At 33.9% G+C, this 14,206-nt stretch overlaps 1 protein-coding gene across 3 annotated transcripts; it reads left to right on the top strand.

The window, feature by feature from the left end:
- Nucleotides 1-2,800: 2,800 nt before the first annotated feature.
- On the top strand, nucleotides 2,801-10,460 carry LOC145086504 (GTPase LSG1-2-like). Of its 3 annotated transcripts, none has more exons than XM_079024278.1 (10): nucleotides 2,801-3,220; nucleotides 3,649-3,753; nucleotides 3,870-3,956; nucleotides 4,074-4,167; nucleotides 4,288-4,344; nucleotides 6,605-6,684; nucleotides 6,918-9,416; nucleotides 9,561-9,602; nucleotides 9,692-9,731; nucleotides 9,823-10,460. In XM_079024278.1, exons 1-7 carry the CDS (start codon nucleotides 2,994-2,996, stop codon nucleotides 7,969-7,971), a joined length of 1,704 nt encoding a protein of 567 aa, XP_078880404.1. In that variant the 5' UTR covers nucleotides 2,801-2,993; the 3' UTR covers nucleotides 7,972-9,416; nucleotides 9,561-9,602; nucleotides 9,692-9,731; nucleotides 9,823-10,460. The 3 variants fall into 3 exon arrangements, with proteins under 3 accessions (XP_078880404.1, XP_078880403.1, XP_078880402.1); XM_079024277.1 differs by lacking the exon at nucleotides 9,561-9,602 and having other exon boundaries at nucleotides 9,823-10,143; nucleotides 10,278-10,460; XM_079024276.1 differs by lacking the exon at nucleotides 9,561-9,602.
- The last annotated feature ends 3,746 nt before the right edge of the window (nucleotides 10,461-14,206 follow it).

Here is a 14,206-nt window from a genome sequence, read left to right on the forward strand (position 1 = left end):
CTCCACCCCCAAACGTTTCCGCCATTCCGGTTTTGGGGTGTGACAGTTTTTCCTAACTTCAAAAACACAAAAAATGACATAAATGACATTTACAACTTTATATATTCTCGGATGACGGGGTCGGACCCTGAAAAAGTAAATAACCTTCGAAACAGTAGCCCATTGCTACAAAAGAGTAGTTAATCGTAAGCTTTTTTTAGCGTTGACTTTAGTCAATGGCCTTTGACCGTATGTTTCCCTAAATAACTACAGTTTCAGTGGTTATTATGGGTTAAGTTTTAATTTTTGGACAAAAACTAAAAAGTCATTAACAAAAAAGACTAGATTTGTATTTTTCTCTATTTTAAATATTGAAAGGGATAACGACTTAAAAAGATAATATATTTTTTGAATTGTATATATTTGATCTTTGAGTTTTTTGTCAACATTTGACGATTTAACCTTTTTTTGTCCACATTCAATCCTTATAATTGACTACTTTAGGTTAAGCCAAAAAATGACTTAATAGGGTAATATATTTTTAAGTTTGTACACATTTAGTCCTTAATGTTTTTGTACATATTTACTCCCAACGACCAGTTTCTTCAGATTTTGCTCATGACACGTGGGCATTAATGAATTGTTCTTATACATGGCTTGTCTTTTACTTATATCAGTGACCTAAGTCACGAATCGATGAAATAAAGTTGGTGCCCTAGTTTTCTCCAAGCAAAAGATGTCTTCGACTTCGGTTTCATCTATCTTTATAGCAGATAACGAAATTCTTTGTCATGGAAGTGCAAAATTGAGTTGGGAGGAAACTTTTTGTCATGGTGTTCTTTTTGTTCACGACATCATACGAGATTCGTCGTCTAACATGGAGATAAATGAAACTTTTTGTCATGGTGTTCTTTTTGTCTTGGAAGTGCAAATTCTTTTAGCATCTTTCTCAATTCGTTTGTCTTGGAAGTGAAAATTCAAGTTGGGAGGAAGTAATCACAAAGAATCATGTTGTCTGCTATGAAGATAGATGAAACCGAAACCGAAGACATATTCTGCTTGGAGAAAACTAGGGCACCAACATTATTTGATCGATTTGTGAATTATGTTACTGATATAAGTGAAGGACGAGCCACGTATGAGAACACCTCATTAAGGATTGTCCCATGTAGGATGTTATGAACAAAATCTAAAGAAATCGATCATAAGGACTAAATGTGTACAAAACATTAAGAATTAAATGTGTACAAACTGAAAGTTATATTACCCTATTAAGTCATTTTTTTCAGCTTAACCTAGAGTATCTGGTTATAAAGACTGAAGGTGGAAAAAAAACAAGTTAAATAGTCAAATGCGGACAAAAAACTCGATGATCAAATGTATATACAAATCAAAAAAAATATCCTCTGTAATAAATGAAAATAATTTTGCCATTTGTCATCTTCTTATACATTATGTCATATGTCGTTTTGTGGTAAATTTAGATTAAATTATATCCATGTACCATTTTGTAATTTTTTCTTTTTTATTAAATTTCATATAATATTTAAATGTAATAATAAATATATTTCTAATTTATTAATGCAACTTTCCTTATAATTTCTAAATTTATAAATTGAATCCAATTATTTTAGTTGTTTATTTAAATTAGCAGTTTAAATGTGAAAGATAAATAAACACTTCAAATTTAATAATTAATATTTTATTTTTTCCTATAAATTTAAAAATTTTAAATTATTAGATATGAATATATATATATATATATATATATATATATATATATATATATATATATATATATATATATATATATAAGTTTAGGTTCTATGGAAAACAAGAAACCGTAAAAATCATAAAAATGCATAAAAAAGATACTTAGACATCACAAATATTTTTTTTGATTTTATATTATGAATTTTCGCAGCTTTTTCTTTATTTTCGCTGAATTTTTTTTTTGCGTTTTTTTTTCAGCGATTTTGTAAATAAACCTGCGATTTTTAGGTAAAAAATGTCAAAAAAATATTTGTGATCTCTAATTATTTTTTATGCATTTTTATGATTTTTAGGGTTTTTTTTTTTATTATTTTCAATATAACCCTCCACACACACACATATATATATATATATATATATATATATATATATATATATATATATAGGGAAGAGTTATATGGAAAATAAACAATTAGGGCAACACATGTTGGAACCAATGAAAGCATGACAACACATCACTTTGGAATAACTACATAAATAACTTCCATAGTAGATTGCTTATGAATAAAAAAATGGACACGTGTCACTTGATCATTGGTTCCAGCATATGTTGCCATAGTTATTTGTTTTCCATAGAACTCATTCCTATATATATATATATATATATATATATATATATATATATATATATATATATATAAATCGTCCTTAATAAATAAAAATAATTTTGACACATGTTACTTTCTCATTAACTTGGACACATGTCATTTTTTAATATTTTTAAATAAATGTTTTTTCTATTTTTCATTTTGTCATTTTTTATCTTTTTTTAATTAACACATTATTTTTTATCTTTTCTTAATTAACACGTCATATTTACACATCAATTAATAATTGTTTTAATTGAAAATAACCATTAAATTATAATATTACAACTCATATATTATTTAATATGTTTCATTTTAAATTTAAATTTTAAATTTAAATAAATTTTTGTTTATATTTAGTTTTTTTTTTTATCAACCTGTAAAACATACCGTAACTATACATGGAATATACGGTCTCGCATTCCTTTTTAAAACGTGTAAACATAACAATATACTTTTAAAAACAGTCGGTTCATCGATTTTCTGTCAACATTTTAGGTCTGGCTGCTTCTTGGGCTGCCAATTCCTACTTCTCGACCTCTCTCTGTTGCTTTGCTATTCTGCATATTCACGTAGCCGACAATTGGGGCACATACATACCCATACAGATAAAACCTAGTGAAGGAACTTGAGGACCACCATCATCGGGCTTCAATGGGGAAAAGCGATAAATCGGCTTTGGGAAGAGCCCTAGTCAAGCATCACAACCATATGATCCAAGAATCCAAGGAAAAGGGTCAGGTTTATTACAAACAACACAAGAAGGTTCTTGAATCCATCACCGACGTCAACGATATCGACGCTGTAATCCAACAAGCCGATGAAGCCGTGCGTCTCTTCTCCGCCGACAACCCCACCGCCGTGAATACCCTTATTGATTTGTATGTCGTTAGCTCCTTTAACCATCTTATTTCATTTTTTTATTGTTCGTTTCTCATTCAAGAAGCCCTTATCTATCTGTTTTAGTTCCAGATGATCTCTAGAAAGGGCATACGTGCAAGTAGTTTGGTCTTTTACTTTAGATTTTGCTGTGTTTAATTTCATTTTTTTTATGGTTGTGGTAGTATTTAGACCTGTGCAAGCTTATGGTTTTCGTGATTTGGTATCATACCTGAACACCTACTTAGTTTATTTTCCACACTAAATCAAATATATGGATATTTTTGTGAGAGGGGTGCTGTGCTTTCAAGTATAGTTTCTTAAATTTCGGGTTCCCTTTTGTTTATTTGTTTTCATGATGATGTTCTTCTATTTATGTATATACGATGTGGATGCTCAATTAATTGATGGCTGTGTGTGTACCACATAGAGAGTCAAGTTCTAGCACCAGTGAGATATTGACTACCGAGCAAAGGAGAGAGCTTCAATTAAAAGAGGAGGCATTGCATGCGAGCAGTCTTAGCGTTCCACGGAGGTATTTATTAAATAGTTATTTATTGTAAATGTTGTATTTTCATTTTAAAGATTTATTCCAATTTCTAAGTCCAAACCCTCTCTCTCTCTCTCTCTCTCTCTCTCTCTCTCTCTCAGGCCAGCATGGAATGCCAAAATGTCTGTCGAAGAGCTTGATGCCAATGAAAGGCGTGCCTTTTTAGTTTGGCGGCGTAGCCTTGCAAGGTTTGTATATTTATCCCAAGTTAAATAACTTTTTGAACAATTGCTTTGCTTGTTATGTTGTGTTGTGTTGTGTGTAAGAAATCTTATGGATTTGAAAACTCAACTCTTATGTTGTAGGCTTGAGGAAAATGATAGTCTTGTTCTTACACCATTTGAGAAGAATCTTGATATATGGAGACAACTTTGGAGGGTTGTTGAACGTAGTGATCTGGTATGTTTCTTCACATATTGTGGCTTTCTAGTATTTGAAAACTCAATTCTTATGTTGCATGCATATACTTTTAATATTTGTTTTGTTAAAAAAATAACTAATCTGGCAACAATTCTCCAGCTTGTCATGGTTGTTGATGCGCGAGATCCACTGTTCTATCGTTGTCCTGACCTAGAGGTATATTTATTGTAATTTGGAAATTTATTTCTTCTTTTCAAGGTTCTTGTAGCTACTTCTATAATCTGAAATTTGGTTGATATCTTTGCAAAATCTGGATTGTTTATGGGTGTGTAGCTTTATTCTTTTTGCTTTTTTTGCTTGTTAGATCAAACGGGTTAGGATTCATTGTTTAATTTCAGTTCAATTTGTGATCTTTTCTTGTTGAACTTGAATGTTGATGCCTTGTTTTCTAAAATAACATGAAAAAATCAAAATAAGTGAACCATAATGTCATCGGGGTTGTGTATGTGAGGGCATGTGTATGTACACTCTGTTCGTACTTATTTGAATTATAACCAGCAAAAGTTGCATTTCTTACAGAAAGGGTTCTGAATTATACATGTTCACTTCTCATAGAGTTATTTGATATTTTCCTGAAGGTTATTTGATTTTACATACATATATGAATGAACTTTGTCAGTTGGATCTCATATCAATTTAATATAATAATTTGGGCAGAGCAGGTGTTCTGTGTTATAATTGGTAACCACTTATGAAAGCCATATTTGATATGAAATTATTTTATGGTCCTTGAGCTTTAAAAAACTTCATTTACTTGTATATACTATTTTAGTTCGTAATAAGACCTTCCACTTCAGTTTTTTGATTTGACCAATATATAAATCAATTATGATTTGGTGAGTTGATAGATACATAGTAATATCCACAACTTGGGATATATCCTGGATAATATTATTTAATTAAATTAGGATTTACTTGTAAAGGTGGAATTGTTGGTATAAACGTAATCGGTTTATTAGTTGAGGAAGTATATTGTTAAAGGATGACAAATATTTGTTATTGTGAAAAGGAACCTTGATCTTCTTCTTCTTCTTCCATTGATAATGTTGTCAAAGCCGTAGTCTATTTTTTATAGATTTTTTAAGTTTTAGATACGGTTGTTGCGACGCCCCGATCCTGCGGGTACCGTCATTTATTCTTGGTACAATTTAACTAGGACATTACTTTTTTATTTCATTATGGTTTAACAAAAATACATAAGCAGAAGTGTATAAAAAAATCTATTTTGACAACTTATAATACTTCTAAAACTTCTGTTAAAATAGTAACTACTTCTTTTGGTCCTTACTCTTTTCCTCCTAAGATACATATATGAATATGTAAGCTTTAAGCTTAGTGAGTAGTTAGGTTCTGATTATTTAGCATAAACATTTAATGCAAAAATAACAATCAATGCATTCTTTCATAGCTACAAGTAAGTAGGCCAAACGGCGAAGAGGTTAGATAACCTTGGGGTCTATATAAGGCTGTCCTATAAGGTACGTTTGAAAGACGACCCTTCATACCTTACCCTATACGATGGCCATACTTAACATGTATAAAACTTTCATGCTATCTTGATAACATACTAAAACATATGCTTTTAAAACATTAAGCAATTAAACATGGCAAAGTATTATACAATATGTTATAGTATGTATGCATCCCATTAAATCACATAAGTACTCATTTTGTTTTAGCTTGCCAGATAGAACCTCTATACTTCTAAAATCTCCAAGTTACTACTAAGCATTCGAGAGTGTTACTTGTTTTGGAATCAAGAATAATGCTTAACGTTGCTTGCTATTTATAGGAGAAGTATGTGCATTAACATGCTTGTCTTTTAGGATTAGAAAGTGGTACTCTAATGAGAAGAAGATTACACCTAGTGGACTTGTTGTATCTCATCCCCTCAGGAGCTTACACTTCAATTCAAGCCTCTAGCTCTTCCATGTCATCTTCTAGCTTAGCTTAATCACTTTAGAAGCTTACATCTCAAGTACTTGTTCCTTCCCAACTCTTTATTAGCTTCCACCTCATGTTTCTAGCCTTCATATGTCCACATGGTCACTACTCTTTGTAGTATTATGCTTAGATCACTTGTTGCTTGTGTTGTGATAGTTGTAAACGCCTTTGTAAGCATGATATAAGCATATGGTAGCTACTTGTTTTCTTGGTTTCAAATTTTCTTTAAAATAAAATTTGTATTCTTTTCCCGTAACAAACATTTCTCCACTTTTCCTCATTATTATCTATGTTCTTCTGTTGTCAGATAAAGCTTTAGACTTCTTTAACTCTATTATTATGCAAATATATACATTTTTATCATTTTTTTCTGAAAACAGGGACAAAAGTTATGTATATGTATTTTTCTTACAGTTAACAAGGAATAGGCGTAACTTTTTTTGATCATCTAATTGTTTCAAAATGCATGCAGGCATATGCAAGAGAAATAGATGAGCATAAAAGGACGCTACTTCTCATCAACAAGGCCGATCTTTTACCAAATCCCGTGAGGTTAGTAGTAACACCGGTTTTTTTGAAAACAGAATATTTTGTCAAAGGAAGGGATTCAATTATAAAAACCAACATAATTTTCAAAACTCTTATTTATATCCAAATATTTTTGTTTAATTATCATATTTTTATTTCAATAAATGTATGTTGATGGTGGTATTTTGGTCTTAATCACAAAAATAGAAGAATGGGAGCTCTATATTTTAGTTGTTCCTGTGTTGATTTTTTTGCAGACAAAAATGGGCTGAATACATGAAGCTCCATGACATTCTGTACGTGTTTTGGTCAGCCAAAGTTGCAACTGCGGAGTTAGAAGGGAAAAAAGCACCTGTTCCTGTTTCTTCTTCAGATACAGATACAAAACTATACTCGAGGGATGAGTTATTGTCCCGTTTACAGTCAGAGGCAGAGGAAATAGTGGAAATGAGGACGGGGACCACGGAACATGTAACAGTGGGATTTGTAGGTTACCCGAATGTAGGTAAAAGCTCAACAATCAACGCTTTGGTAGGGGCAAAACGGACCGGTGTAACTTCTACCCCCGGGAAAACCAAGCATTTTCAAACCTTAATAATCACTGAAAAACTTACGTTATGTGATTGCCCCGGGTTAGTGTTCCCGTCGTTTACAAGCTCGAGATACGAGATGATTGCATCCGGAGTTTTACCCATTCACCGGATGACGGAGCACCGGGAAGCGGTACAGGTGGTGGCTGATCGAGTTCCCAGACATGTCATCCAGGCTGTGTATAATATTACCCTCCCCAAACCTAAGCCCTACGAGCCCGAAAACCGCCCACCATTGGCCGCTGAGCTTTTGAGGTCATACTGTGCCTCTCGTGGCTATGTCGCTTCCAGTGGTTTACCCGATGAAACGAAAGCTGCTCGCCAGATTTTGAAGGATTATATTGACGGAAAACTACCCCATTATCAACTGCCGCCAGGGGAGAAGGAGGAGGAGGAGGAGAATGTAGAGAAGGTGGATGAGAGATCGGAAAGTGGTGGTGGTGAAGGGAGGCTGGAAGAGGTTATGGATGATCTTGAGAACTTTGATATGACTAATGGGTTGTTGGGATCGAGTAAAGGGGTAGTACCTGGTGAAAGGAGGAAGCTGCTGCCTCCTGCCGCCTCTGCCTCTCATAAACATCAGCATCATAAAAAGCCTCAGAGAAAGAAGGATAGAGGGTGGAGAGTTAAGGATGATGGGACTGATGGGACGCCGGTTGTCAGGGTGTATCAGAAACCTGTCAACGCTGGACCTGGACCTGGACCTGTCGTGACTACTTAATAAACTAACTTGAGTCTAGCCTTTATTTATATCCTCAGTTGGATAATGTTTCTTGTGTTTCCTAGTCTCTATCTCTATCTATGATTTTTACAAAAAGATCGACGACTATTCTATCATGGATCTTGCATGTTTTTATTTGGGTCAATTAGATATATACTTCTTTAGTTTATAATACAATAGGCAAGCAAATATGTATTTTCATTTGCGAAACATGGTAGAAGAATGATTGTAGTTTGATTAGTTTCTTGTTATTTTTTTCCAACGGCTATAGTATTATTAAGAAAAACGGAAAGTTAGCAAGAGTTATGATAAAAAAACCAAAGCAAAAAGGAACCAAACTACCACTAAAACAACAAGCAGCAAACCGCACACAACATAGTATTACTAAAAGGTAAAAAACATAGGAAGCCACCGTCCTCCAAGCATAAGGCAAAAGCAATGGAAAAAATACCAACCCCAAATGAGAAGCGAAGGGCGAAAGTGTTCGAGAATCTAAAAGCAGCAGACAATTCCAGCACTAAACACCATTACGCAAGAACCAAAAAATGTAACATCCTAGTTTTTGTTTAAAGTACAAATTAAAATATTATTCCGTTAAAAAAACTCTTAGAGTTTACTAAAAACATTTCATAAACAAAACTGCAGAAGTCAAAAACCCAATTTACATATTTATAATGTCATAAATGAAATTAATTGAGAAACTTTAAGAATCTTTAAATGTGCATGCGAAAGCTCATAGCAATCCAGTTGTGTCCTTTCCCTGGAAAATATTAATAAACCACAAGTAAGCAAGAATACTTAGTACGCATGCATACACAATACACAATATCAAGGTTCTAAATAATGTTAGACGTGACTTGGCGGCAAAGTCAAGCCTCAAGTTTTTTTTCGAGTTGTAGCGAGCCTTGTCGTTTGTAAGGCATGACTTAAAACGGTAATTTTGTGTATAATTAATAATTAATCTTAATACTTTAATAAGCATTTATGAATTTTAAGAGCTACAACCCTTAATACATCATATACAATCAATTTATATATTGCAGTCCGTCAACAGTTGAAAAGTCAAATATAAGATTTTGAATCCGTCAATCACAACATGTTATCATCATCATCCCTTAATTTGCGGCCGGTGGAGATGAAAACCCGCTTAAACAACTCAACAAATTGAAATTTCCACGAAATCCTTATGGTTCCTGTGGATCTATACATCTTGCTTCATACAACTTCGTTCACATTTTCTCTAAGTCCCTCTCTCTTACTCACCGGTCACTTCCACCGTCTCCGCATCACTAGCAACACCGCTTCACTTCTCCAACCTCACTTCTTCAACACGAGCCTACTCCTGCATTCTCCTCCTCTCTCATTTGTCCTTTATCTTTCACGACGAGTTGGATTGCCAGATTGTTACCCTTTAATAAGCGACCGCCTGATACGGATTCACCAAGGTACCCCCTTATCTTCATATTTGGAAACACTTTTCTATTAGAGACCCAAAAGGCTTCTCTTTGTTTCTATTATCTCGCTCCATTCAAGATCACGAGAAAGTGAATTTTTTGTTACCTTTTCATTATTAGAATTTTTTTTTGTAGGATAAAATTGGGAAGACCAGCACAAAATAAAAATATCTATGTGTGCGTGTGTGACGATATCATGCTCCAAACCTCATTCTCTATCTCGATTTCAATCCTTGAAACTTACTCTCGATCTTGATATTTTGCAGATAAGAGACAGCTTACGATGTCAAGGCCTAAATTTCAGAGGTAAGCAACAGTTTCAAGCCCTAAAATTCACTTTTGATCTCGATTTCAAGCCCTAAACCACACTTTTGATTTTGATTTTGATGTTTTGCAGATAGAAGATAAGATATGATTCCATGCCCTAAACCTCTCTCTTCTCTCTCTCTCTCTCTCTAGGTTTACCATCAAGGACCCAAAACATTACGATTTCGTTTTTTTTTTTTTTTTTTTTATTTATTTATTTTTTTTTTTATTTTCTTCTTTTGATTTGTTGCATACACATCAATTTTTGCTACATACATATAAAACTTAAAGATCATTTGAGGAATTGAAGGATTGGATTTCATATTTGTATGTATGTTTAACATGTGAACTTGAAAATAGAAGGTTAGAAAAAGGTTGGAGGCGATTGCAGGAAAAGAAATTCCACATAGAGGTATGTATTTTGTGTGTAGGTATGTGTATCTCTCTGTGTGTGTGTGTTTATATGTATATAGGTGTGTGTATAAGTATAGGTGTATATACATGTGTGTTCATGTAGGAGTCTAATGTGCATATGTTTGTATGCAGGTGTTTTTATCTGTTTTTGTGTGTTTGTATGGTAATAGCCTATGATTTTTATTCTTCTTTTTGGAAGGGTATTCTCTGTGGATAAATCTTATTGTAGATATTGGATCTGCAGGCAATAGGCTACAAATTTTGATTGATTGAGATGGGGCAAATTTTCAGTTAAATCTATTTTAAAGTTGAACATCTATCTTTTGATGAGTGGCCACAAGTTTTTGGTTTTCATGCTATATCTCCTTAAATGCCAAAGCTTCCTTATATGGTTTTCTCTTTCCTATGAAAATTCTGTAATTAAACTTCTGAACATATATTTACAAGTGAAGGATAAAATAGAAGGAAAAAGGAAGTATGGAAATGGGACGAGAATCAGTAGAGGTAGAAACACCCCAAATCATATTCTATGGAGAGGTTTGTTAATTTTTTCTACCAAATTTGTCTTATTGAAGCCGACTTTTAAACATTATTGTTCGTAAGCCGGATTGGTTGTCACACCCCAAAACCGAAACAGCGGAAACGTTCGGGGGCGGAGGACGTCATGTACTGTATCAGAACAATTGTATAATAGTAATCAAAGCAAACATAACCATTAAATTGATAAAATATAGTGTTTACATCTGTTTAGTACATGATTTGTATGACATCAAAAGTATATAGCAAAAGTATAAAAGATGCGACTCTCTAAAGCTCCGTCTTCTCAAAACTAGTGAGTGTACCTGTCTACCGGTTCTCTGAGAATATAAGTGATTTTGAAAGTGTATCAACATTTAAGTTGGTGATTTCATAAGTATGTTTTTGAGATGGAAAGCTTTGTCTTGGTTCATTGAAAAATGTTATAGTGTTCTCCTAGAAAATCCAATATTTTCTTTAGTGAATGAAATGTAGTCTTATTAATAAATAAAACTTTATCATGAATGTTTCTTGAAATTGTATGTTGTACTAGTGTACTCTGTACTAGAAAAGTAGTGTGTCGTATTAGTGTTTGTATGAATGCCTGGAATCCACCAGCTGTAGTGTAAAATAGTGTACTGTAGTTTTATTAATTAAAATAAAACTCTTGAAGTAGTGTTAATTCCGCAAACAAGGTTTTAGTTGTTACTATTGTGAGTTTCATATAACCATGCTAAAATGACTAGTGACCTCTACGACGTTCTTCAGGCGTCGGAATGTTATGACATTTGTCACCCCAGGCTTGCCAGCCTAACTGTAGATAGCAGTTCAGGTGCGGGATTGTCAGTCCCGTATAGATCTATACACAAATTCACGCTCTCCCTCTAGGAGACTTTGGTTATAATTTATAGGACTTGAACCTGTACCCTGATGGATACAATGAAGTAGTGCCTAACATTCCCGTAATAACTAGTTTACGTGTAGTGTAGTAGTGTTCTCTTGTACTTGAAACTGTATGTATTACTTTGTAGTAGTGTACTTTGTAATGTAAAATAATTATACTTAAATAATTATTTTATTAGTGTATCCTTGAATTAGTGAAATAGAGTAGTGTTCCATAAACTATACCTATTATAGTTTATATACTTGTTTCTGTATAGTGTTATTGAGCTTGTAAAATAGTGTAGTGGTTCTCAAACTATACCAATTATAGTTTAAGTGTATGTTCTTATATCGTTTATTGAACTTAGCAAAATAGTGTAGCGATTCACAAACTATACCTATTATAGTTTAAATGTATACTCTGTAATGAACTGAAAACCTTTGCAATTTATCAGTGTATATAAAGCAGTAATAAAAGATTTGTATAGAGTTCCCTTTTGCTTGGCATGTTACAAAGGGTAGACAATATGTTCTACACTCACATATATTCCTAACATATAATCAAGAGTGAAAAGACAGCCGAATAAGTAGTTCTATCCTAAACCCACAACCAAACAAGGAACAAGATTTAGGGCGGAATTGCCAATTCTAAGTCTGTTGAACCTTCTTTATATATATGAATATATGTGAATATAATTTTGTTAAAAATGGCAATAAATTAATGTGAAACAATTTCAAATGGTTTGAAATCATTTGGATATTAACACAAGAGTCCTTTTGTTTAACTTGTATTCCCCCCCCCCCCCCTCCAAAAAAAAACATTGAGAAATAGTGAAAACGTAGGGGTTTGAACTCACCTCTAGTGCGTGTTCGTGATCAGGTAGCGAAACTGCAGAGATGATCCTCGGGCTAGCGTACGTGTAAATGACGGTATCCTAATATTATTTAAACATATAATTGTATTTAAATTAGCAAAATAATTAACTAAGGTGTTAAACAACACTTAGTTTATGTAAGGTTACTTACAAAAATTACTGAGAATTATTTTGGAGTGTTGTTAGGTGTGTTCGGTCTAGCTTTCACCGAAATCCCTTGATTTCGGTCTTAAAACCTCAACCGAGAACCAAGTTCATGGTCTTAAGGTGTTCTCGGTCAGGAAGAATTTCGGTCTAGTGGTTCTCGGTCCTGATGGTTTTCGGTCAGCCTGAAGATTTGAAGATTGTTCTTGGTATTCTTTGTGAAAATTATGAAGATTTGAAGGATTTTGCTTGAAGATATGAAGGTTCTTGGATGATACTTGAGAGCAAAATGAGTGTGTTTTTGGTTGGAAAAGTGAGAAATGACTCATGTTTTCGAGTGAAGTTATATATATCAAGAGGGTTCTCGGTCAGAAGGGAGTTTTCGCTCCAGGGGAGTTCTCGATGGGGGTTTGCAGTCCAAAGGTTTTCGGCTGAGAAAGGTTTTCGGTGCGAAGGTTCTCGGTTCCAAGGAAAAATGTTAAGATTCTTAAGTGTATTTTATTCCAACCCTTAAAATACTTATATAAAAACAACATTTATATAATTTAAATCATATTTAACCCTTATGATCTTAACAAAATAAATAAAACTCAAATTTTATTTAGAGGGTTTGACTTTTATTGACTTGAAAATAACGGGTTGTTACATTATCCCCCCGTTAGAGGGAATTTCGTCCCGAAATTTTTTCTGTAGAGAGTACATCATGGACTAGGGAAAAGATGCATGTATTTTTTTTTCTCATTTTATCTTCTCGCTCCCAAGTGAATCCAGGTCTCGCTTGGCATTCCAGCGAACCTTCACTATTGGCATGCGTCTTTGTTTCGTTCATTTGACTTCCCTATCCATGATTTCTACTGGTTCTTCCACAAAGTTAAGACTCTCGTTTATCTTGATTTCATCGAGTGGAATCAGAAGAGTCTCGTTGGATAGACACTTCTTTAGATTTGACACGTGGAAGACAGAGTGTACGTTGTTAAGTTCTTGTGGTAGACGGAGTTTATAAGCTACTGGGCCGATTCTAGCGAGAATCTCGAATGACCCAATGTACCTTGGATTTAGTTTTCCATGCTTTCCAAAGCGTATCATGCCCTTCCAGGGTGAGGCCTTCAACACAACACGGTCACCAACCTGGAATTCCAAGGGTTTTTGTGTCTTGTCTGTGTAGCTCTTTTGTCTATCTCTAGAGGCTTTCAATCATTCTCGGATTTGAACAATCTTTTCAGTGGTTTCTCGAATGATCTTCAGGCCAGTGAGAGTGCTATCCAGTACTTGCCCTTTAGCTAGCTGCGTATCACCCACTTCAGCCAACAAAGAGGGGATCTACACTTACGGCCATAAAGGGCTTCGAATGGGGCATCCTTGATGCTAGAGTGGTAACTATTGTTCTATGAAAACTCGACAAATGGAAAATAGGTATTCCATTATTTACCAAAGTCAATCACACATGCTCTTAGCATGTCTTCTAGTGTTTGAATGGTTCTCTCACTCCGCTCGTCAGTTTGTGGGAGATAGGTTGTACTCATGTCCAAACTAGTTCCCAGAGATTTCTGTAATGACTGCTAAAACCGCGAGGTGAATCTACTGTCTCTATCTGATATAATAGACATGGGCACACCATGCAGTCATACTATCTCTCTGATGTAT

The sequence above is a fragment of the Lactuca serriola genome, chromosome 2 (genome assembly GCF_051521515.1).
Source record: "Lactuca serriola cultivar US96UC23 chromosome 2, Lser_US96UC23_V15, whole genome shotgun sequence".
NCBI lineage: Eukaryota > Viridiplantae > Streptophyta > Magnoliopsida > Asterales > Asteraceae > Lactuca > Lactuca serriola.

Excerpts from the sequence above, each read along its gene's own strand:
- LOC145086504 (XM_079024278.1), top strand. The coding sequence starts at position 2,994 with ATGGGGAAAAGCGATAAATCGGCTTTGGGAAGAGCCCTAGTCAAGCAT. Across the intron at positions 3,221-3,648 it reads GTGAATACCCTTATTGATTT|AGAGTCAAGTTCTAGCACCA; the intron begins GTATGTCGTTAG and ends TGTACCACATAG. Across the intron at positions 6,685-6,917 it reads CTTTTACCAAATCCCGTGAG|ACAAAAATGGGCTGAATACA; the intron begins GTTAGTAGTAAC and ends ATTTTTTTGCAG.